This window comes from Ovis canadensis, chromosome 2 (genome assembly GCF_042477335.2).
Source record: "Ovis canadensis isolate MfBH-ARS-UI-01 breed Bighorn chromosome 2, ARS-UI_OviCan_v2, whole genome shotgun sequence".
NCBI classification, from domain to species: domain Eukaryota; kingdom Metazoa; phylum Chordata; class Mammalia; order Artiodactyla; family Bovidae; genus Ovis; species Ovis canadensis.
The window spans coordinates 153,180,157-153,206,280 of NC_091246.1; the positions used below are offsets into that span (position 1 = coordinate 153,180,157).

At 39.9% G+C, this 26,124-nt stretch overlaps 1 protein-coding gene and 1 non-coding gene across 5 annotated transcripts in view; both read left to right on the plus strand.

The window, feature by feature from the left end:
* DPP4 (dipeptidyl peptidase 4) overlaps nt 1-26,124 on the plus strand; it is an 81,675-nt gene that overhangs the window by 48,146 nt on the left and 7,405 nt on the right. For all 4 annotated transcript variants that reach the window (XM_069574341.1, XM_069574344.1, XM_069574345.1 and 1 more), the window contains 12 exons: nt 2,149-2,193; nt 4,519-4,626; nt 4,909-4,976; nt 6,130-6,183; nt 6,563-6,684; nt 8,398-8,445; nt 8,686-8,784; nt 10,888-10,957; nt 13,329-13,523; nt 15,892-15,946; nt 16,564-16,663; nt 19,432-19,496. In XM_069574341.1, coding sequence (XP_069430442.1) covers nt 2,149-2,193; nt 4,519-4,626; nt 4,909-4,976; nt 6,130-6,183; nt 6,563-6,684; nt 8,398-8,445; nt 8,686-8,784; nt 10,888-10,957; nt 13,329-13,523; nt 15,892-15,946; nt 16,564-16,663; nt 19,432-19,496 — 1,029 coding nt within the window. The remainder of the gene's footprint in view (nt 1-2,148; nt 2,194-4,518; nt 4,627-4,908; nt 4,977-6,129; nt 6,184-6,562; nt 6,685-8,397; nt 8,446-8,685; nt 8,785-10,887; nt 10,958-13,328; nt 13,524-15,891; nt 15,947-16,563; nt 16,664-19,431; nt 19,497-26,124) is intronic.
* Nucleotides 301-372, plus strand: TRNAG-GCC (transfer RNA glycine (anticodon GCC)). Its single transcript has one exon. It is a non-coding gene; the product is annotated as a tRNA-Gly (tRNA).

Consider the following 26,124-nt stretch of genomic DNA (forward strand, 5'->3'; position numbering starts at 1 on the left):
ATAAGTCTTGATTGACTTTTAGATAATTTGATAACCTGGTGGTACTTCTATTTCACCTCCTCTCACTGCTCTGTTTTAGTTATGGTGACTATCACTTGGGATATGGGTGGTGGGTGGAAAATTGGATGTCAAAATTCACAAAGTTTGAGAAAACCATGGGCTGCAAGGTCAAGGAAACATGTTTCAATAGAGAAAACAGAGTATGCAAAGTAAGTTGCTGAATATATGTTCAAGAAACAAAACAAGTATCAAGAGGCCACAAACCTATTATTAATAACCACCCTATGACTATGATGGATCTCCCTGGTGGCTCAGACGGTAAAGCATCTGCCTGCCGTGCAGGAGACCCGGGTTCGATCCCTGGGTTGGGAAGATCCGCTGGAGAAGGAAATGGCAACCAGCTCCAGGAAATGGCAACCCACTCCAGTAATCTTGCCTGGAAAATTCCATGGACTGAGGAGCCTGGTGGGCTACAGTCCATGGGGTCGCAAAGAGTCGGACACGACTGAGCAACTTCACTTCGCTTCACTTATGACTATGATTACTTTTCAGCAGTAAACAGCTTTAGCAAGTAAATAGATAACTTCTAAGCTGACAGGGTGGCAACATTAAGGCAAGTGTTAATCCAACCTTGAAGTGCTGGGGGCCTTTCTAGAGCGGAGACCACAAGGTTCAGCTCTTGGATCAAATTTAAAGCCCCTTAGAGATCAACAGCCTCAGGAGGGGAGAGTCTGGGGGAGGTTTTCTGGCATATACCAAGGACACTGCTATGAGCCCTTTTCTGGTAATGGGCCCTGTGCCTGCACACCTCCTCTCCCTACTTCATTCTGGGTAGGCACAGGGCAGGGTTGCCTCAGAAATCTTGGGCCCTGTATCTTGATCCACTCATTCATATGTATATAGCAATCACTGAATATCTGTTTTGTTCCAAGTTCTATACATGGCTCTGGGTGGAAAAAAAATATTAGGTAGCATGCCTGTCCGCAAAATGTTTATTTTCTAGTGGGAAATATTGTTATGAAGACCAATAATAATTACCATTACTGTGAACACTCACAGTAGCCAGACACTGCAGAAACAGGCTCAGTAATGTTAAGGAGCTTGCTTAGGTCACAACATCAGCCAGAATCTAAACTATAAAACCAAGCTCTTTGCTTCCTGTCAATTAAATCGTTCCAATATCAGGATAGTGTGCTCTAAAAGTGTATATGCAAGGTACAAAGGAAATCTAGGGCAAAAGAGATAATCAACTTGATTAGGGACAGGCTAAGGGAGATGGGAGACGACACAGAGGAGACGAGAGCAGCCTGGAGTAAGCTGCCATATGCGGGGCCCAGGATGGCATGTGGACCCTATGAGCAGAAGCTGTGCCAAGTCGTCTGAGGTGAACATCTTGGAGCCCACAGGGGCTGGGGATACATAGGACTAGGGTTGAGGGAGAGGTGCAGTGTTGCTGAGGTTTGAGATATAGGCTAAGGCTCGGGTACCATTCTGAGGGGTTTGGCTTTACCCTATAAGACAGAGGTAGCTTACTTCAAGGTTTTAAATAGGAGAGGATCATAATGAGATAGAACTATCTGTTGCCTGATGAAGTCAGCTGCAGGTTGAGTGGAGTGGAAAGCAGATTGGAAGGAGAACAGAACATCAGGGTCTACAACTGAGAGATCAGGGCAATGGACCTGGGAAACCCGACAGGACACAAACTAAGGCAGAAGCAGTGGAGAAGGGCGAAAGAAGCCAAAAAGCAGAAGACAGGGGCTAAGGAGGTTCCTGGGAGAAGAGTGGGAGGCTGGAATGATTCCCAGGTCTCTTGTTTGAATAAATGGTGCCACTAACCTGGAGAGGGATAAAGGAGTAAGAACAAGCTGGTGGGGATGGAAGAAAGATGATGTAATCTTCAGTTCTGTACTCACTGAATTGAAAATGCTAGATGAGTTTTAGGGATGACCTATGAATTACACTCCCAGGACAGAGCTCTAGGCAAGAGAGGTAAATGTTCTAGTGTAGTTATGTAAAAGGTACTAACATAAATATAAATATGTGAATAGAGATAGCTTTCGTTTCAGTACAATAATACTTGCTTATATTGCCACCAATTGCAGCTAAAGATAGAATTCATATCTCATTTCTCTATTTTTCCCTCCCTAGGGACGGCAACACATTGAAATAAGTACCACTGGCTGGGTTGGAAGAGTAAGTTGTAAAAATTATGGATTTTTCTGTTCTGTGGATCAGATACTCAGAGCTATTTCATATGCAGATATAACAAACAAGGGCTCTATGTTATTTGTTATTAATAGAGACATTAGTTGACCTTTTCCTTATAACATTTAAATGCTCCCTCTAGCGAGACCTTTTTATAGAGAATATATAACATGTTCAGTTGAAAAAAAGTAAAAGGACAACTGAAAATTCAAGAGAACAGCAGATAAAACAAAAGACATGCTCTAGGCAAATTTCTAGCTCCCAGAAAGTTAAAAAACAACCGTTGCTGAGAGGCGGCCAGGATGCCAAGTGTCCTCGTTGACCTCTTATTTGACGTTAGGTACTTTGGAGGCAGAAAACACGGTTTTTGCCCACAGCCTGCACAAATGCAGAAGGAGCCGCAACTACCTACTGCTGAATCGAGGTGGCCAACGCACCACACCCGCTCTGCCCCTCTCTTTGGAGGAATCATAAGTGGGTTCATACTTTATTATACCCTGAGGCAGAACTTTATCCAAGAAAGCAGGTGCCCCTCGGGGACTCCCCCTGCCTCACACTGCGCCTTGGTGGGGGCTCACTGGCCACATTGCTACAAGACCATGGAGTGAAGCGAGCTGATGAAGGCACTCCAGCCACTGCGGCAGTGTGAAAGAGGAAGATGGACTCACACCTAATTTTTATAACCGCTTCTATTCAGCCCCTTTATGAGAGAAACAAAGTGACATTAAAAAACATACAAATTTCTTCTCTCTCGGAGCACAGAGGTGCAACCCCCTGGTCCAGGAACACAGCCCTTCCAGCTGGGCTTGGAGCCCCCGCCCCCGAGCATTCACACGTCCTTTTTGTTCAGGCATTGATTGGGCAGAGGGGAGAGGTTTGCCAACATGAAAAGTGGTTTCCTCCATGGCAAGAGACATGCTACACTTCCTCACGACTCTTTGAAAAAAATATGTTTTTTCCTCTCTGTATTTAACCAGACAGATGCCACTTTTCACACATTTCTACTAGGCACAACTCCATCCAGGGGAAACAGGGAAATGTATTAAAAAGATAAGGCTGTGAACACAGGTCTAGAGAGGGGAATGTGTTTCCGAGCTCTGTAATGAGAACACCAAGTGTATTGCACGCCTCGGCTTGCTCCATAAATGAATTCGCTTTGAATCACTAAATAGAAGAGAGAAGCATTTTTCTTCCTTCCCAAAATGGGAGCTGATGAGAGAGGAAACAGCGAGGGTGAAGTGAACCAACAATTTTAAAAGACCATCTTCTACCTGCTCTCAGTGTAGTAAGGAAATCGAAGTCGAAAAGAGACATATTCTTATCAGGCTGGGAGAGACCCTCTTCTGCTTAAACGACATTATGTTCTGAGAACTATCTTTTATCGAACTGTAGAAAATGGAAATTTTGTTCTATATTTCCATACAACTATTTTTTTGGGTAAATTGTTGATCCTATTTAGCAAAATGAGAAGGCTTATAATAAAAATGATAACTATATGAATGTTTCCGTATGAAATACACGACAGACATTCCTTATGGTATCTAGTCCAGAAATGATTAAAGAGTTTCTAAGTCTGACTTTCAAAAAAATGATGTATAAGAAACAAGGTTGGGGGCGGGGCATCCCTCAAATTACAAACCACCCTCCAACCAGAAACAGTCAAAAATAATATTAGTCTGTTTCAAGGAAGCACATTGTGACATGGAGGAAATTTACTTACTAGAACTGAGAGACTGACGCTTTTTTTTTTTTTCACGCTTGTATCAAGACATCATAGCATTATTCTCCACAGATAGAAGATGCCTAAGGGTAACAATGACCACTGCTCTGTGTTGAATGTCAAGTGTAATCCTCCCTACATTCTTTCATTTGCATGCATGCATGTTAAGCCACTTCAGTCATGACTGACTCTGACCCTGTGGACCATAGCCCGCCAAGCTCCTCTATCCCTGGGGTTCTCCAGGCAAGAATGCTGGAGTGCGTTGCCAGGCCCTCCTCCAGGGGACCGTCCCCACCCAGGGATCAAACCCGTATCTCTTACATCTCCTGCACTGGCAGCCAGGCTCTTTACCACCGGTGCCACCTGGGAACCCCATTCGTTCATTTGCTCCCCTCCAGAAAGCCCTTAGGAGTTAAATCTTTTGTCTGTATTTTCTAGGAGAATTTTCTCTTGAGACCCTCTGATTGCATTTGGCAAGTAAATGAATCATGGGTTTTGAGCATAGGTGTTGGAAGGACTTTCTGAAACTAAAACTGGTACTGAGCTAAGACTAATGTGCTTTAACATGTTTCATGTTTTCTATTATTTTCTAGTTTAGGCCTGCAGAGCCTCATTTTACCTCTGACGGGAATAGCTTCTACAAGATCATTAGCAACGAAGAGGGTTACAAACACATTTGTCACTTCCAAACAGATAAGAGAGTGAGTATTTTTACATGATTTATTTTGGGTTGATCTCCTTTTTTGGGAAACTAATTTGAAGTGAAAATCATGTGGTAAAGTCGATCACTATGTAATTAGTCTGTTTAAATAATTAGGCTAATTCAGATACCCCGGTGGTATCTGGAGTAATGTAGGATGGGGTGAAGAGACCCAAGAAAAAGACCTGAGATTACCTGAATTCCTGATATAAATTATTTAATCCTCCCCTTAACTTTGATCAGAGAGAGAGTCTAATAAACCTATTTTTTTAAATCCCATCAGAATTGCACATTTATTACAAAAGGAGCCTGGGAGGTCATTGGGATAGAAGCTCTTACCAGTGATTATCTGTAAGTATTCTAATCATCAGTAGGATGTCGATGTATTTGTCAGAATCACGCCCTCCTTTGCCCAGAAATAAGGAAAAAATCTTCTACAAATAAAGAGTAGTCTATTTGGAATGTGTTCAGGACTTTTTTCTTTCTAACATACGGAAGCCTTAATGATTTTCACATATGCTCAGCAGACTTGATACCATGCCACCAACCAGCACTACCTCTTGCTCTTACCTGCTTTACATTAGAAATGCTGCAGCCTCTTTTTCTTAAACGTTTTGGAACACTGAACTATTCTGGGGCATTTTGATAGATTTCAGCTGACACCGTATGTTTAGAAGGCTTGGAGAGGCTACTGTACCTGTCTCAGCCTTAACCTGTGGCAAACAGAAAGCTTTGTGGAGGCTGTCAGTAACCGTGCACAAGATGGTGGGACAGGGAGTGCTGTTTTTCACTAGAACCTGAGGCACTTTTATAATTCTGTATCAGTTTCACCACAGAGGAGTTTTGCCATTGCTCAAAGCAGTTTTTGAAGGTCCTGTTTAAAAGTGGCTCTGCCACTCTCAGAAGGGTAGGGCACCTGCCACCGAGTGGTCTGTGTTATGAAACAGAGAATATGGAAAACAGCACAGATAAATGGGGGCTTCCCTGGTTGGTAAAGAATCTGCCTGCAATGCAGGAGACCTGGGTTCAATCCCTGGGTTGGGAAAATCCCCTGGAGAAAGAAATGGCAACCCACTCCAGCATTTTTGCCTGGGAAATCCCATGGACAGAGGAGCCTGGCAGGCTACAGTCCATGGGGTTGCAAGAGTCAGACGCAACTTAGTGACTAATCTGTCACCACCACATAGATAAATGGGGCTTCAACTTCAGACTAGTTGTCCAGTCATATTTTTCTGAAAGAAGACTTTTTTTGAGTTTTTACTTGTCATTTTAACTAAGGGAGTAATCCTCATATTCAGATACTTTAGCCTGTTTTTTTTTTTTTAAATCCCCTATTTACAGATGATGCCCTTATTTCTGAGAAATAAAAGGGCAGGGAAAAATGATACAAGCACTAACACACATGCACTCGTATGAACACTATTGCTGGGAGTTGAGTTAAAGGGAATATACTTGACTTTTTCTGTAAAACATAATTAATACATTCCATTTGTTTTCTCCCCAGATACTACATTAGTAATGAATATAAAGGAATGCCAGGTGGAAGAAATCTTTATAAGTAAGAATTTTATCAAATTGTTAATGAGCTTTTAGCTAATGAACAATTTCAGTTCTTATGTTTTCATTTTTTAGTTTTTTTTTGCCTAGTCCTAATATATTAAATTGGAACTACTATTGAATGCTTTTATTCCTGTATAAACCAACCCATATGTCATCAAAAGAGCATGACTTTATTAGATGCTTTGTGATATTTGCAAACAATGGGAGGTTTGAGGTTATAACGGATTAATTCCTGCATTTATTGCATATTAACTCATTAAGTTTCATGAGTATTTCTTGGCATTCTGATATCTTTGAAACTAGTAAATGGCATTATTTAATTCCTTCTTTCATTTATCCCTTTATCAAGTACTTAATTTCCACCATTGGTTTTACAGAATCCAACTTAATGACTACACAAAAGTGATGTGCCTCAGTTGTGAGCTGAATCCAGACAGGTGTCAGTATTACTCTGTATCGTTCAGTCAAGGGGCAAAGTACTATCAGCTGAGATGTTCTGGTAAGTTTGAACTGAGCAGGGGGTACCCACAAAGTCCCTCTCAAGTCATTCCCTCCATCCCCTCCCCTCTCTGAACAACCTTCTCACCACCCTCCTGCTCAGCATCTCCATCCCTGAAACCTCCTTTTCAGTGTCCAGTTTAAGAAATATTTTTTCTGCCTTGCTCACTTCTCTCCTATTGAATCTGAATGCTTGAAATCACATAAGTCCTTTTCCCTTTCCACTCACAGGTAAGTGGTAAGTTAGCCATCTTTCTTTCCCCTTCTAACCAAGAGGCTTGCTTTTAGACTGAAAGCACATATACCCAGAGCTTATGTGTGACAGAGGCACTTTTCATCCTTATGTACACACCTGGTGTGCATTTTTTAATGCAAATTATAGTATGCACTTGCCCTTTTAAATAAGAAAAATGTACGTAAGGCGGGTCCTGTGACTCAGCCTGCTCACAGCTTCATCTTCTGTAACTGTTGTTATTATTGTTTTCTTAACTAAAAATGAATCTGGACAAAGAGAGGTAATGTGATTTCACAGGTCATGCAGTCATAAGAAGCACAAGTGGGTTTAGACACAGGCCTCTGCCATTAAACACTAGATTACCTCTCAAAGTGAGAGGAAGAAATTTGAATATTCTGAAAAGTTGACAAGAACTGTCCATTGCCAAAAAGAGGTCTGCTTATCTGAACCTTTCTGTACTGGTGCATTTTCTTTAATATCGTATTTTTCTTCCTAGTTCTTTACCATGGCTGTTTCCAGTCACCCTTTTGGGGCACGTGTTTTATGTATATTAGGCACTGTGCTCAAGTTTTGTATTCATGATCTTATTTGATCCTTAAGAAAACTCTGTAATGTAGATATGATTATCCTAATTTTATACATGAAGAGACTGAAGCATAGGTATGCTGTCCTAAGTCACAAAGCAGGGAAGTCAAGGATTCAATCCCAGGTCCTTAAAATGCCTCCACTGTGGTTCTGATCAAGTGTAAAAATTAATAGTGTGATCCAAATGTGTCAAAATTAAATAGCTCACTAAGTAGCTTTTTCTATACATTACCTTCCACTCTGCAACTACCACAGTTGGAATAAATAGTGAAGATCTGAGCCTGTGAGAAAAACACTTTCGCATGCCAGGAAGGAATCGCTTATCCAAGTCAGGCACATTGCAGATGTGCCGCCTGGCCCAGTCCTCCATAGTGGGGACAGCAGCGGAGGGGATCTGCCCTTTGAAGGTGGGGAAGTGGAAAGCGGAGTGGCAGTGGAGGGTGGGTGGCGGGGTACTGGTCTCCAGAGCTCCACCCCTAGTGGGCGGGGCCTGAGAGAGGGTGTGGCCTCTCTGGACTTCCGAGTTAGAGCCAGGAAGGCTGGTGGCTTACTCTGGGTCTGCGGCTTAGTTCAGAGAAGAAAGAATTGGGTCGGACATGATAATGTGCGCAAGGCACTAAGCAGGGCCAGATGTGCAATTTCTGTTTCATTCTCCAGAGCTTGGTACCTTTCCAGTAATATTAATACTTGTTAGACTCAAATTGCACTCATTTTAAGGAAAAAGAAAATCAGCTAACACTTATAAGCCTTTATCCACTGTGATATTTATTCTATCAAAGCTAAATGGTGTCAAAGTTATATCAAAGTTAAATGGTAACAAATGCTATTTTTGAAAAGTATGTGTTTTTTTTTTTAAGCTCTGAAATATATTTTTTTCCCTGATTATGTTAACAGGTCCTGGTCTGCCCCTCTATACTCTGCATAACAGCAGCAATGATAAAGGTAACATTTTCATATTTTACCCTTGGTTTGCTTTTTAGGAAAGTGTGTGTGAATAGGAGCAACATGTGCTTAGCATAATGGGTATTTCTTCAGCTTTAGAGTGTCTTGACAATGACTTGAACACAAGGCTTAAAATATGAAGTATGTATAGTCTCATCAGTGAATCACCCACTTGTTCCTTATTGCTTTGCACAATCCAAATTCTTCACGTTGTAACAAATGCTTCAAATGTTTGTTGAGAACTGAGAGTCCTGGAAAACAATTCAGATTTGGATCAAATGCTGCAGGATGTCCAGATGCCCTCAAAGAAACTGGACTTCATTCATTTGCATGGAACAAGTAAGTGAAATTTCTCTCAGAACATAACTTTTCATGAAAACACCAATAAAATGATAACTAAATGTAACTTGATCTGATAGTATGTATTTTATACATAAATCTATTATAATGTTACTTTTCCATAAAATGTTCTATCACAAGAATGACTAGTTTTATATTTTCTTAATCTAAAAATGTAATATTCTACATAAAATGTATTATTTTAAATGGAAAATATTTGAATAAAATGCACTGTTGCTCGCTAGTTCAGTATCATCCCATTAGTAATTTAATTCTACTATTAAATATTAATTGTGTTTTTAACAATGAAATACTAATATATTTTACCTTTAACCCAAACAGATTGAAAAGGACTTGTGTAAAAAAATTAACTTTGGCTATAAAATGTTGAAATTTCAGTCCCAGGACAGAAATCTTGAATTTTTCCTAACTTCCTCTCTGTGATAGGCCCTGGCCTAATGGCCTGACCGTGTATTATGTTCAGGGACCACTAAGAACAAGGGGTTTCTTTGAGTAGGAAATCCTGTCATTTTTTTGTAGTTGTTTTTGTTTGTTTTTTCCATGAAGGGCTAATAATTCATAGGGAAGAGGGGATCCATCAAGAGTGATTTATTTTAGATTATTTTTTAATAAAGGCTAATAATGACATTCAGTTCCTCCAGGTTTAAGTGGCGGGAATAGGATGGAGAGTGGAGGGTGCTTCTGAAGAAGAGCTTAGAGCAATGCTCCTGAAACTGCAGGTGCTTATGGCTCACCTGGGACCTCATTAATGTACACATTTTGAGCCAGCCCGTGAGCGTGGACCCAGGATTGAAGCTTGTAATAAACTCCCATGTGATGCTAGTGCTGCTGGCCCTTGAATCTGGTTTGACTGGCAAGGGCTTAGGGTTTTGAAGAGCTAACTGGACTTCCTGGAACAGAAGGCATTGAATATTACAATATAACATATTAAATATTTGGATGTGACCCCCAGAGAAAAGACTGTGCATCTTAAAAAATATAGGAAGTAAAACATTTCCAGTTAACTAGTCCTGATTCAAACAAAGGAGAGGTCAAATACTGGGTCTGACATATTTTTAAAAAGCATCATGATCAACTGATAGTTTGACATTCTACTCAAATATAAAAGAGACTAAAATTTTAGTTCTCATTAGCACATTTAATCAGAAAGCATAAAATAACCAGCAAAATACAAATTAAAGAAAAATCTACCTATATAAATATTTTACTCCTAAACTTTTCTTTTTTTCCTCAACTAAAATAACTATAACAACCAAAATACAAAAGAAAGGTGAACATAAGGAAGAAACATCTCTAGAGATAAGGATTTTTTTCCTTGTAGGTTAAATCTACTGAAGCTGGAAATAATCTTATTAAAATATGAAACAACTCTCCTCTCTCTCTCTTTCTCTCTCGTTTTTAAAGATTAGTCTAACTAATCAGCCTGAATTTGGTAGCAAAGGTAACCAATTTATTTTTTAGGGACAAATTTTATTAAACTGGTGTTAAATCAAGCAAAGAGAATTAAACAGACCTGCACAAGATCGTGCGGAACAGTTTGCCCCACATAAACCTAGTTTCATTCTGTGAAACACAGAGCTGAAAATGGGAACTCAGCTTACAGCCTGGGATGGCAATAAGAATTACAAAAATGTTATTAAATCAGAATTTTAAAATAGTGTTAAGGCCAACTAAAAATCCTAAACATCTTCAAAGAAATTCAAGACGAGGAAAACATTTTGGAGGAAAACTTAGAACATAAGCCATAAACAAACTAGATAAGTAGATCAGATGCCAAAGAACAGAATCATAAAAACAAAACATTAGCAATTCTAAGATGCACTTTTATTTTACAAAACACCAATGTATTTAATAGACCCATTAGAAACAACTTTGTTTTAACCTTAAACTAGTATTTTAACCTGAAAGAGAATATTTTTTATAGCTGAAAAGCATGCTAAATCAAACAGTTTATTTTCTTTTTCTATTCTAATTTAACAAATTGCTAAACTGTACATGTTACTCGTCACTGACAGAGATAAGAAACCAAAACCACGTGCTAATGTGTTCTTAATTCATTAATTAATCTTTCTGTTTGTTTAGAATTTTGGTATCAGATGATCTTGCCTCCTCATTTTGATAAATCCAAGAAATATCCTCTGCTAATAGAAGTGTAAGTATTCAAGCTAAAGGAATACTGCAGAAGCTAACCATTGTACATATTTACCCAGTGTAGCTCACTGAACAATAGAGATAAATGCATCCTTTCTCTCTTCCTGAATTATTGTAAAGCAATTTTAATAATTCTTCCATTTTGCAATTACAGATCCAAGTCTATATTTTCTACCATCTTTCTAATAGAGAAGCTAGACACTCTTTTTCCCTCATAATGGCATATGGGTTTTGTTTTGATTCTTTCTCCCCCTTGAACTCCAAGAGAATCTGAAAGAGATTTTCAAGTCTCCATTTTCATCCTTACCTCTTAGGCATTTTAATAAGCAATAGATGGGTGTTACTAGTCTTTCCAGTTTCCTTATCCCTGAATTTACCCGGATACCTCTCATTGGTGGTCTTTAATTCATTCCAGTATCAGGTTTCTCTTTATTTAGTTCCTGAATTATCATTGCCTGGTATTTTCCATTCCTGTTTTTGGTGAAGAGAAGATATGAGAAAGTATTCATTATATAATTTAAACTTCTCCAAGTCCTAGAGAAAGTTCTGAAATCACAAGTCTTTGAGCCGTAAATGTGAGCTCCCATGAGGTCTAAATATGGTATCTTTGTATTTTTGGTAATTAGCAGGAAAACATTCTACTTCAATCTTTCCAAAATTGCCCTGACCTCACATATAATGCCACAATGCCAGTCTTCCTATCCCAGCTTGCCTCATTTCCTTTATTCAAAACAAAATGAACCAACACAAGTGCTGCGTGCCTGCTGCATGCAGGTAGTTGGCCTTATTTTGTCCACATTGCAAGCCTATGTAGTCAGTTCTATCAGGTCCATTATACAGAAAAGAAAACTGAAAACTTGGGGATACTTTCCAGTTGTTACTAGCAAAAAAAGGAGTACAGATACTAACATGAGACACACCCCTTATACAGCACGTTCCCCTGCATTTACAATTCCATGTAAGCCAGACATAGAAGTCCAGAAAAAGAGAAAGAGGTATTTTAGACTTTCAGATACACGGTTGGATTCTCATTACACCTAATTTAGTCAAATTTTGACTACAGTAACATTCACTTGCTTGGGGCCTTAGCCCCAGTACTGAACAAGATTCTTTACAATTAAAAAAGAGTAATGTTTTGACACAAGGGTCTGTTTAAAAAGAAAAAAAAAGTGATATTTTTATCTTCTTGGAATCCTCAGTAATAACTAGATCTCCCTTTCATTAGGAAAGTTTAAAAAAACATGGTAAATTCAGGCCCAGTTCTTTGCAGTGATTTTCCTCTTCATTTTCTTAGATGTCTAAATCTTTGTTTTCTATTTTTAAAAATAATGTTGCTTAATCTTCAAGTTTATTTAACCTGACACATAGTTAATACTCAGGGAAGCTATTAACTCTACCAAATTTAATATCATTGAAAGGACCAGGGTATTTCACAAGTTAAAAAAAAAAATGTTTACTTGCTTAAGAAATTCATGAATGCCTTCTTTTTCTAAAACTTAGAATGATTCAGTATCTAGTGTAAAATTAATGTTGTGCAATGAAAAAAAAGTGAAAGTGTTAGTCAATCAGTTGTGTCCAACTCTTTGCAACCCCATGGACTGTAGCCCATCAGGCTCCTCTGTCCATGGAATTCTCCAGGCAAGAATACTGGAGTGGGTAGACATTCCCTTCTCCAGGGGATCTTCCCAACCCACAGATGGAATCCAGGCTCCTTAAGGACTTTGAGCTTACTTAAGTTAAGGACTTTGACTGCTATAGGACATGCAGGGATGGAAACCAGGCTCCTCTGTCCATGAGATTTTCCAGGCAATAGTACTGGAGTGGATTGTCATTCCCTTCTCCAGCAGATCTTCCCGACACTGGGATCGAACCCAGGTCTCCCACATTGTAGACAGACGCTTTACCATCTGAGCCACCAGGGAAGTCCTCAGGAAGTTCTAATCAAGGAAACTTGTAGTCTAAGAGTGTTTGTAAGCTCAATCAGAAAGATATATTTGAAGCTGCATTTATTGTCATCTTCATTATTTCTTCATAACACAACTCCCCTCTTCTAATTATTAGAGTATTTACTTCTTTGATTTCCAAGATATATGCAACTTAGTAAACATTGGCCTGTGAAGTCTGTGTTTGATAGCAATCTTCAAAGATAAAACTGATGGGCATCTTCGGAGGAAACACACAGCCATTATAGTCATGTTGTCACGACTATCAAGTTTGACAGGACCCACTGAGAACACCCTGGCGCCTGGCACGATTTCAGGCTCATGAACAGGAAGGATGTACCCTTCTTGTCCACGGGGAATTAGAAAGGCAAGCCCTTTTCATTTGATTCAGGAAAACCACAAAGGCTAACAATTTGGGATTTTTCTCAGATATGCAGGCCCCTGTAGTCAAAAAGCAGATGCTATCTTCAGACTCAACTGGGCTACTTACCTTGCAAGCACAGAAAACATTATAGTAGCTAGCTTTGATGGCAGAGGAAGTGGTTACCAAGGAGATAAGATCATGCACGCAATCAACAGAAGATTGGGAACATTTGAAGTTGAAGATCAAATTGAAGCAACCAGGTGAGTGACTAGGAGGTGAATTCAGAGGCTATTTAATTCCCCACCCCCCATTTATATTTTAAAGTTGTGAAGTATAAAGAATTTCAAGTGTCCTGGGAAGAACCATTCATCCTTGGGCTGAATTTTTAGTGAAAATATTATGTTTAGACTTAGAAAGGGAATTGATATGTGTGCTACCATCTTCTAGCAATAGGGACTCACAGTTCATCAAACACATGGACAAAACAGAGATAAATGTGCCTCTGAGTAAACATCTAACTAAACAAGCAAGCCACCCCTATAGTCAAGGATACATAGAGGAGATTGGTGTACATTTATGTCAGAGTAGGATGACAGCCGTGAAGTGTTAGGAGTGGTTCCTACATTCTGCTGAGTGAGAGTTCCTCCCCCAATTTGGGCAAGTTGTGGAATATGACCGCTGTCACTCAGTAATAAGGGATTCTTTAAGGATGAATCACATCAGTTGTGAGACTATAAATAGATGTGGTCTGACTTAAGAAAGATTTTAATCTCAATTGGTGGTTATCCCGGAGTGCACATGTGACATGCAGCGTTTTGCCTGCCTTATCCTGGAAGCTACAGCAACCCTGAGAGATGAGCGTTCAGACCTTACACTTCAGGTAAAGAAATGGAGGCTGTTAGGTTAGATAATTTGCCAAGACTGGTCAGGTCTTGAATCTGGGTTTCCCTTCAACTTACTTTCAGTTGCATTTAACTGGTAAAGGGGGAATGTAGTCTTTGAGGTTCCATAACCAACTGCAGAGATGTCTGGAAAGCATAATAAATTAGCAATTTTAAATAGTGTTGTGAAATCAGAAACAAGGAAATGGAAAAAAAAGTTGTGAATGATTAAATGGATGGAAGAAAATGCCTTTTAAGAAATGAACAATGAACAAGGAGAAAAGATGACAATTTATTAAGTAATCCTAAATCTGTTAAATCAAAGTTAATGATGAGCTATTTTCCTTGAAAGTGAAAAATAAATAAATAAAAGATTTAGATAAGAGCCTAAGTTGTTTTCAAGAGTGAGGCTTTGATATTTTACAAATTCATTTTTATTTATCCAGATTGGTCCTCTGTGAGAAAGGGCATGGCTTCCAGGGCCTCTCAAGACTAAATTGATAGAATTGTGTTATCCCCAATATACAACTCTGTTTAAAAAGTAATGAGTTAGTTGCTTTTCAGCAACTCAAAGGAACTATGTACAACACAGATGAATCTCACAGACTGTTGAGTGAAAGAAGCCAGGGACAAAAGTATATATCCTATATCCACAATCGAATTTATATTGGTACAAATTCAGGTAAAATTTTTCTGGGATTCAATGAAAGAACTTTTTTTTTTTTTTCCAAAGAGAAAAATGACCCAGAGGCTTCTGGATGATAGTATTGCCCTATTTTTTGGTTTAAGGTATGCTCACTCTGTAAAGGCTTACGAGCTTGTACACTTGTGATTTGGTACACATTTCTGTATGTATGGGTTCTAAGTTTAAAAAGTTTACATGGAGAAGATGAGTTGAAAACTACTTACATTGAATTTTTTCTAATATTGCTTAACTCAGGGCAGTCTAAGACGTATACCGTCAATTGAAAACAAAGGTTCTTAAGGTCACATATAGGTCGGTGTGAGGGTCCCCCACCTCCCTCGATACTACCAAGTTAAGAGCCCCATTTGCTAGATTTTTTTTTTTAAGTAAACCAATTGCCTTTTGATGTAAGGCTAAGACTAAGAAATAGATGCAAAGAATATTTTTCTCCTTTCTTTACCTGGATTCCAACCACACAATTTAGTGACAAAAAGGCATCTTAATCCTTCAAGGAAGAATTGCCTCATATTTCATAGTGTTGAGTTAACTAATCAACACCCATCATAAGATGGGATGTATTTAGAGAATGGTGTTTAAGTTCTCAGGTAGGGGGCCCAGAGATATTTCTCAGCCCTGCACAGATGTTCTCCATGCTCCCACGCTTCCCTATTGCAGGGGCAGCCTCTCTCAAACTGAAAAACATCTGGAGAGGTTTAAATTCAATTATGTAAAAAAAGTGCATCTGGGCTGCAAATTTTTATATACAGCTGTGAAAAAACAGCCAGGATTTGTTTTCTGTGAATCATACAGACACAGACATACACACACACACAGACATAATTTTTATGGACTCCAAAACAAGTAAACCTTGTTCATCTAACTCTTAAGTTAAAAATGATAGACATTGATCTCAGGTGTTTATTTGATTGCTGGTAGCAATTAATCTTAATTTCTAAGAGAATGAAATAGGGAACAAATGGCACTGTTTCACATCTGTGCAGTTACCTTCGTTTTCTATACACAGTGTGATACTAATTCGTGGACTTCTTCCATGCATTTTAGACAGTTTTCAAAAATGGGATTTGTGGACGACAAACGGATTGCAATTTGGGGCTGGGTGAGTACTTTGGCTGATGTGTTCCTTAGTGAATATAATCCAAAACAGGATAATTTACTTCTGTTTGTACATATTTGGAGGTGTAAATCACAACCATCATGTCCATCTAAGAAGGTCCAAATGTCTTAGATTTCTGGGCAATGAGTCCCCCCCAGGCTTACACTTTTGTTTATTACCATGGGGAAAGGAGGTGAGCAAGTAAGAAGAGGAACCAAGAAAGAGGGATAAAGAGAAGGAAAGATAGAGGGGTGGAGGGAAGGAGAGACACTTTTTTTTCTCAGGAGTCCAAAAAAGTAAAAACTTAGAGTTTATTGCCTTTTTGTTTTGTTTTGTTAAACATTTTTTGTTGTTGTTTTTGTCATTTTGTTTTTAATTAGTACTACTCAGCAAAATGTCAATACTTCCCCTCTTACACCTACCAAGAAAAGGGACCAAGGCTCTGAACGGTAGTCTTTAGATACTGCCCAATTAAGGCCAATTTAAGCCTCCTCTGTCATGCTTTCTATCTCGAAAGAGGCACAGTATATAAAGATGTGAGAAATGTGGAAACTGCGACTTGCTTACCATATGTCCTTAATTCCTTTACCTCCATAAAAATAACTGTTTCCATTTCTTAGTCATACGGAGGGTACGTAACCTCAATGGTGCTGGGAGCAGGAAGTGGTGTGTTCAAGTGTGGAATAGCTGTGGCGCCTGTTTCCAAGTGGGAGTACTATGGTAGGTGATGGCCCTCAGGTACAGAGATGCCGAGTGCGAACCTTCACGTCTCAGTGCCAAAGCCATTCATTTTTTAGTTTCCCTGTTTCTACAGTGAAGAAGCTGATTCTTCTTAGATGTACTTTATGGATACCTGTAATAAAACAGTCTCACTTCTTTTGCTGTTGGGAAAGGCTGGATGGTATTAAATGCTACCTATATATTTAGTTAGCAACCAATTCTGTTTCCTAAATGTCTTATCAAGAAATTATGTTTTCCACATTTTAAAACATTCCCAATGCTACAGTTCTTCAGATACACTTCCTTACCTTTATTCTACTCTGACTTTGGGGCTTCACATATTACAAGAATAAGAGAAGTATTTCTTTCCCTTCAGGCTAAGGTTGAATATAAAGTAGGATTTTGGGTGGAAAGAAGAGACTTTGGCAGGAGAACTCCTGGGGGCTTTGTTTCCACTAAGTAGGTGAAAGCCACTTTAGAATATTCTTTTCACCACTGAGAAAGAATTGTTCTATCATACACATGTAAGGCTATGATTCCCAAGGGGAAGGGGGAAGCAGTGGAACTCTAGGTAGTGGGGAAGAGCCAGAGGTGGTGAAAAGATGAATTATTTTCCTGTATCTCTTCTGACCCCATCTCAAGTCATTTATGCAGTATAATAAAAGAATCATTGATAATGAATATGCTTCTTAAATATTTTATGCCCTAATGTATGGTAGTATATGGTAATACCAAAGCTATGGAAAACTCTAAAGTCAAGAGAAGCCAGTGTGTAAAAGATACATCATTGTCTTTCTATTGAAAAAAATTGGAGAACATGGTTGGGATTGGTCCTTACACAATAGATTTGTTTTCATATAATACTTTCCTGCTTGATACTAATTGTTCTGTATGACGGCTTATTTCTGGAGACCTCTGGTGGTCAGTAAAATAATAGAAACAATCTTCATGAATTTGGAAATACAGAATGGTAAGAAGAGTTCATTAAATGTATACGGACCAATCTAACAGGAACTTTCTAGAATTCTTACATGTGTGAAAATTTGAACAATATTACTCAAAAATCAAATGGAAGGAGTGCATAAGTGGTATTGCAAGACATACTTCTAAAAGTTTACATTGACATTAGTGAAAGTGAAAGATGCCTAGTCATGTCTGATTCTTTGCGACCCCATGGACTATACAGTCTGTGGAATTCTCCAGGCCAGAATACTGGAGTTGGTAGTCTTTTCCTTCTCCAAGGGATCTTCCCAACACAGGGATCGAACCCAGGTCTCTTGCATTGCAGGCAGATTCTTTACCAACTGAGCTATCAGGGAAGCCCCACATTAAGCCCTGACATTAAGCAATTTTTAAACAGTATTTTAAAAATTTTAGATCTTCTTATATAAGAAAACCTGGTTAGCATAATAAGAAAGGGCTATTATGTTCTAGGACAAGAAGAATTGTGCCTGTTTGGGGGAAAAATTACTTTGCCCTTAAAAGCTATTCCTACTCCCCCACCCCATTAAATGTACATCCCAAGTTATTTATATTTAAAGTTAAAAGAACATTTTTGGAAAGTCATATTTTAAAGTGTGCTTTAAAATATTATATTTCATATATTAGTGTCCTCTAGATATGTACAATTGCATATAGTCTATATTCACTTTAATCAAAATGATAAAATAATAAAAACTCATTGTGGAGGAAAATATTTTGGTTTTCATAGAAAGGGCCTGAGCAATATATATCAGTTCAGTTCAGTTCAGTCACTCAGTCGTGTCCGACTCTTTGCAACCCCATGAATTGCAGCACGCCAGGCCTCCCTGTCCTGGAACAGCTAATACTAGTTATCAATGCCAGTCATTCAAAAAGGGTTAGAATGTTGCTTAATCTTATTGTTTTGATGATCGTTCTTCTAAATAATTAATTAAATTTGTATTGAAATACTGGTACAATTCCAGTGATATTCACCCCATTAATCTATATAGCACAATGGAAACATATTATACTTATTTACTTACTGTAACCTGGTCTTTTTTCAAAAAGTTATTTCACATTTTTAAAGTTATATTGGAATTCAGCAACAATACATTTTCTCACTGATATTTTAAGAAATATACATATATGTGTACATATAGCTATATGTATATATATGTCTGTCTCCACAAAATGAGAGAAAACAGATGTTTAACTTGCCTTATGATGGAGTAGCTGAGCCAGTATGGTGTTGTACTTCAAATAATGATAACTGAATTTTTTCCTTTCAGTCTGTCCCTCCCCCACCTAAAAAACTATGTTTCAAGTGAGCAATTAGTAGTTGAAAATTATGAGGAGTTTCCAGCAGGAAAGAGAATATCCTAAAGTAGGGTATATACATATGTCAGGACCAATAAATTCAAGACAATTTAGACATTAAATGACATTAAATGACTTGCTAATCAAGATCTTTAAGGGAGTCAGATCTTTAATGTAGTGTCCTTGTCACTGAGCATTTCAGATTTGACTTTTCTGCAGGTGGGTTATTGATTGGGTTTTAGATCACCCTGTTTTGATCTCCCTCTGTCCTCCAGGGAAGGGATAATGGGAATTGGTTACAAGGCTGAGTATGGAAAGACAGGAGTCTGGATGCATCAACAAGCCAGGCAGAAACAACCTGAAGGAGATACTTCTGATGGTATAACACTGTAGACCTTTGCGCAAGTTAAGACATAAAGTAACCCAGTAAAAGAGGGTAAAGCTTTTATTGTATGAATTAAGTTTTTTTTTTCTTTTCTCCATCACAGACTCCGTGTACACAGAACGTTACATGGGTCTTCCAACTCCAGAAGACAACCTTGACTCTTACAGGGTAAGCAATGGTGAACTAGATCGATTTTATAACCTATTTATAAGTGGTATAAGAACATTTCTAAGTGCATCTATTCTAGAAAATATATATTTTTTATTTCCAACAAAATTCTTGTTAAAAAATAACACAGGTGGTTTAGAGTTACTCCAGTAGCTTCCCCTACTATATTCTGCATAATTACAGCCTTTATCGTATGCTATATAGGTCACAATATGCATTCATTTGGAAATACAAAGCAACACCAGATAATTACTTTAATTATAAAAAAATTTCCGTTTAGAAAACATGTCAAATTCAACATATTCCTTTAGAGCCCAGAAGACACTCTAAGTCTTTAACCACATATTAAAATTTCTTATGGTATTATCATAATTAAGATGTATGTACAAGCCTATAATTTTCTTATTCTTAGCCAAATGTGTACATTTTTTTTTTTCACACAAGATTTGAGTAAAGCAGGTGTCCTATAGGTGCAGGAGGGTAATACTCTGAAAAGCTCTTGAACCCAAATTACTGAATAGCATCCATCAGGCTGGTTGCCTGCTTGGAAGAGCCAGTGGGCAGGTTACTGAGCAAATGGGCTATAGCATCTGAAATGGGACCTGGGTGCAGGTATCATTGGCAGCCTGCATGCTAGTGTGGGTGCCACTGCAGGGCCAGGGCACTCTCTTTGGTAGCACATTTGCTTCAGCTGGAGTATCAGCCTAAGTACTAGGGACCCTTCAGGGCATTGCACCATTCTCCAAAACTTCCAGATTTTGTCATGTAAGTTGGAAACCCCTAAATGTACAGATGGCTGGGTCAGTCATCCGCTGTTTACATTCTTCAGAGGATATTCAAAACTCTTCCCAGGACAGTGAATTAAAAAGAAAAACAATAACCCGTATAATTTAAGAGCACAATTTCTTCTCATCTGTGCCACAGCTCTCCGTGCTTGGGCTTTGTATTCATACATTGGTCTAAGCCATATTTGTACATTTTGGTAAGATGTCATCATTATTAGGGGTTCTGAAGCCATTTGATCAAAGCACAATAAAATGCAAATACAGTTTCCAGTTTTGCTAGTTCAGTTTCACACCTTCCTTTCAGCTTTATTCAGCAAGGCTTGTGTGGGGTGTGGCAGAGAGGGGTATGAGTACAGTTGTGTCTGAGTGTGTGTTTTCATCTCTGTTTACCAGTCAAAGTAGAAAAGTAACAACTGTATAAAATAGATAGCTAATGAGAACCTACTATGTAGCACAGGGAACTCTACTTAATGCTCTGTTGTGACCTAAATGGGAAGGAAATCCAGAAAAAGAGGAGATATGTAAACGCATAGCTGATTCACTTTGCTGCACAGCAGAAAATAACACAACATGATAAAGTAACTATACTGCAATACTTTTAAAAAAAAGAGAGAGAAAAGTAACAGCTTATGAGATGGGATGTATGCATCACCTTCTACTACAAAGCAGTCCCATAGTCAGGTTGTCCTTATGTCTTCTGATTGTCCCACGTGATACTTTGGACTCAGTTTTTCCCGTTCTTTCTCCTCCACATCCGATCAGCTGCTTTAGACATCCTTTCCCTGCTTCATGATCACACTGCTGATGCCACGTGACCACCACCTTTCATAGCCATAACCTCACTGCTCATTCCTTAGCTGGTGTCCCTACATGCCAGGCTGTATCACACACTGAAGTAGGAGCTTAATCTACACTCACAGCACTGTCATGGACTTTTCCTGTGGACTCAACTAAGTCCAGCTCTTATTCTTTAACCAGGTGTTCAATACCTTTCTTACAGCGGCCCTGGAATGTCATTTTTCCCCTTCCACCTCCATCTATTAGGTGGAGAAGGAAATGGCAACCCAGTCCAGGATTCTTGCCTGAAGAATTTCATGGACAGAGGAGCCTGGCCGGCTATAGTGCATGGGATCACAGGGCGCTGGACTCGACTGCAGGACTGTCACTCACTCCATCTATTAGACACTTGTACTGCTCTCCTGGTGGACTAGCATCCTCTCTTTTGACTCACATGATGTTTTCCTTGTATATCTCTCAATCTTCAATTTATTGTTCTTGGATTCATAGTTATTTTGTACTCCTTTTCCCCCCTCTGTTTTATTATTAGTCATTCAAAGCTTTCCTCAATATTGTATTCTTTGGATCACCCAGTACAAAATAGAAACCTTAAAATGTTTTTTGACTTAATTTTAAAACTTCTTGAGTGGAAACATTGTTATAAAAACTATACATCTCCATCATCTCTCTCAATTTACAGCTCTAATTTTCTTGTCAGTGACCCAAACAGGATGCTTACACCTGAAAGCATCCCTCCTGTGGTGCACCATATTTGGGCCATGGCTAAAAGTCTTTCTCAAATACTCTCAAAGTACTACAAAAAAAAAAAATCCCAAAACATCAGAGGTGTACTGCCCAGGACCCTCATCCTGACTCTAGATCCTGGTGGATGATGAGTCAAAATTAATTTTAAAAATCCCGTCTTGAAAGTCTTTGAACCTCGAAGGACAGGGTGAAATCCAAACCTTGATATCCAAGCAAGTCCATGGCACCTCCAAAAAACATCAACCAACAGGGTGTTTCCTCTTCATTAAGTCCTCGCCCTAGAGGATAAATAGTTTTAATCTGCCATGTCAGCCTCTATCTTTTTCCAGATTTTCCTAGAGGCTCCTGATTCCCATCCCCATCCCCCTCTTCTCCAACCCCGCCCCCCCCCCCCACTGGGGTGGCCATTTTCCTCTCTCCTCTTAGGTGTTCTCCGCGTGAGGTAGTCATGTAAATAGAAGTCACTTCCCACTGCCGATGGCAACACACGCGCGCTGGGAGCACAAAGTCACTGTCTCACTTTGCTGCACAGATGGCTCCCGAGGACTGTTTAATCCTTCCACGCCAGGAGTCGGGTTTTCTTGGCACAAAATTCTCTGCTGGCAATGGACACATTAAAACTGCCAGTACCAGGGCGCTAAAGGTTCCCAATGTGTTGCTCAGAGGAATTATTTGGGTGGGCGATAGCTAAGGTGGGCAGGAGAAAGTGAGGTAAATGTATTCTGTGTACTGTTTCTGCCCCTTAAGTTGCCTCCTCAGAAAGTGGAGAACTGAATCTGAGTACCTATATTTGGTGCACAGCAGGCTTTAGAATAAAGCTGCCCTCCTTTGTTTTTTAAATGAGTCTGTGCTTTTGTCTCTGGCAGGAATATATTCAAAGATTCTATTTTCCTCTAAGGCCCCAGCTGCCCCTCTGGACCCCCAGCTTCTTTTTCTTTTCTTTTCCAGGTTGTTTTTATTTCCTCCCTTTCTCTCTCCTCCTCTCCTTCCCTCCTCCTACCCTCTTGGAAAAAAACAAAGGAGACAATTCCTTACAGGCTTTCCCTGTTCTCTGTCTTCCCGTGGGGCAGGAGAAATATTTTGAAAGAGTCCTGTATAGGATAGTCTGTTGACTTTCTTCAGTACGTCCAGGATAGGAATGACCGAAGTGTGTAACAAGCAAGGTCTTGATCTTTGTACACCTTTTCAACTATAGAATCATTTATCTGTAACCAGAATTATAGCCTTTGGAAGAGAATATAATTTTTGATGAAACTCAGATGAGGAGAGGATTCATTATTAGGCCATTAATGACCCAGACTTGGAAGAATGTAGGGAAGCACACCAACAGAAGGACACTTTGTGAAATAAAGGTTGTACTTACTATTTAGGAAAGGAGCTTGAAGGAACCGTTTGTATATGTAAATGGAACAAGTGGGGATGTCATGTATAGCTGTTCAGCTTGAGCACTGCTAGGGGCCAGTCAGCTCCATTCACTAAGGCCTGCACCTCTGGGGCTGCATTCAACCAGAAGGAGTGCCTTTGTTTATTGTTACAAAGCCACCATATAGATTATGGGACCCTGGGACTAAGGCTTGGACCCAGTGCTGTGACATAAGCAGTGATCCATAAGACCCTTTTTGTAGATAATCACCCACCTACTGCCAAGTGGCAAGATAGAAGCACTTTTAAAGAATACCAGGGACTTAAAAGAGAAGGCAATGGCACCCCACTCCAGTACTCTTGCCTGGAGAATCCCAGGGACGGGGGAGCCTGGTAGGCTGCAGTCCATGGGGTTGCTAAGAGTCAGACACGACTGAGCGACTTCCCTTTCACTTTTCACTTTCATGCATTGGAGAAGGAAATGGCAACCCACTCCAGTGTTCTTGCCTGGAGAATCCCAGGGACGGGGGAGCCTGGTAGGCTGCCGTCTATGGGGCCGCACAGCGTTGGACACAACTGAAGCGACAGCAGCAGCAGCAGCAGCAAAGAGGAAGAAGACATTCATGCCCATAAAACTCCAAGGAGCTGGTCCCAGAAGCTCTAAGCAGGCAGGCAAAGTGGAGGGATGACAGTGAACCTAATAGGGCAGTGAAACTCTGTGGAAACATTTTTTTTCTGCTGAAAGTCTCAGTCAGAGTCTCAGTCCATAGCCAACAGAAATGGCAATAGATTTGAGCAAAAGAATCAGATAGACAATAAGACAACCCTCAGCCCCAATGTGTGCTCGACTCTGCAACCCGTGGACTGTAACCCACCAGGCTCCTCTGTCCATAGGATGTCCCAGGCAAGAATACTGGAGTTTTGGAGTGGATTGCCATTTCATACTCCAGGGGATCTTCTCAACCCAGGGATAGAACCCTCGTCTCTTGTGTCTCCTACATTGGTGGGTAGATTCTTTACCCCTGCGCCACCTGGGAAGCATCACGCCCAGTAGCAATAAGCAAATAGCAACCATGGCCCCACCTTGAGGAGTGGGTTCCTAACAGTGATGAATAGTTTCTACATGGCCAATTACAGTTTCTACAAGGCCAAGCAAATCTGTAAAAAATCATTAACATGGTAGACTTTCATTCACCTATTTGAGGTGCCTGGTGTTTTAGTTGTTCAGAAGTTGGTGACCTTGTTGGTGAGACAAAGTATGGAGACAAAATTTTTGAAGAGAAATAAAAGAAAGTAGTAATAAAGCATGAGCTTGAGCCTGACAGAGTGCCCAATATATATGGAAAAGATTGGTGATTTCCAGATTGTGACTGTGGAGCCCCAGCATGCCTTCCGAGCATGTAGTGGGTAAGGGAAGTAGCTGAGAAGCTGGGATTTCACCTCCCCCCTCCCCAACTCCTCTCAGCCAAGGGGGACTCAGTTTCATTTATTTCATTCATTTTTTTATTCACTCATTAAGTGCTTCTCTGACCAGATGGGTTTCCCTGGTGGTTCAAATGGTAGAGAGTCTGTCTATAGTGCAGGAGGCCCAGGTTCAATCCCTGGGCCTGGAAGATCCCCTATGGAAGGGAATGGCTACCAACTCCAGTTTTCTTGCCTGGCGAATTCCATGGGGAGGAGCCTGGTGGGCTACAGCCCGTGGGGTTGCAGAGTCAGACACGACTGAGTCCTTCGCACTTCACTGTTCTAAGCTCTTTACATGGATTATTAGGTCCAGTTCTCCCTCAAATTCCCTGAGATAAGTGTTCTAATCATCTCCATTTTATTGACCCAGAAACTGAGGTGCAGTAATGTTACATAAGATGTAGCTACTGGGGTAGGAAAGGGAGAGGGCACTGATCTGGAGCCAGTCAAGGAAGATTCCGGGAGTTACAGAGGAAGAGCATAGGTGCTTTCCATAGGCTGCCTGAGGGGTGAGGCAGAGGAGCATAGTAGAGGAATGGTAGGCAGAGCTGTTTTCCGGGGATTCGTGAAGCAGATTGGGTGAACCGAGGGATAACACAGAGCAGGGCTGTGGGAAGAGCAGGCCAAAATGGTGGCTAATAAGGCAGGATGGGAGGCTGGGGAGGGAACGGATTCACAGAGAGCAGCATCAGATCAAGGGCAAGAGAAATGAGGCCCAAGTCCTGAGCCTCATTGCCAAGAGAAGAGGGCAGCCTGGAACACACAGAAGGGACTGATTTAACTTGTAGAGGAGATTTATTTTGCATTTTGCTCAGAGTTTGATAGGCTTTTGGCAAGTGTGCGAAACAGTCATAGATTTGGCAGTCTTCTGCTAGCAGATTTGAAACGTTCAATCCTTAAGAAGTGCTGCATCGTTAGGTTATGCAAAACAGGGTGCAATTTTGTAAATATGCCATCTTGTACTGATTTGACATTTGTTCTATTATCCCAGAATATGCCAAAGGGAGAGAGACCTTCAGATTTCAGCCAAACCTTAACTTGTTTGTTGAGTGCTGATAAAATGTTGACTGCTGTGTGATCTTTAAAGAAGCCAGTGTTGCTGGGTGAGGCCTGAGGTAGGGCCCCCTGTCGGCGAATAGGGACTGTTTCCTTTGGTACAGTTGTTTGATTGATGTGAACTAGTAAAACATCTGATGTGCTGGGTTGAATTAATTTTTTCTTAAAATTTTTTTGTGGCCTCTGTTGTGGCATGAACGGTGCTTCCTTAAATAGCTTCATTTAATATTATTTATGAGGCTTTGGCGGCAAGTGGGAGAATGCGCAGGGCAAGTCAGCAAACTGAGGGTGCTATCTCACTGAAGTAATGGGTTGTCCATTAGACCAGTGGCTGCTCTTTCTACCAGATAACAATGAGTTATTTGGCCATGAAGTAAAGGGATATTAGAATATGACGTTAAGAGGTGAGGACTTTTGAG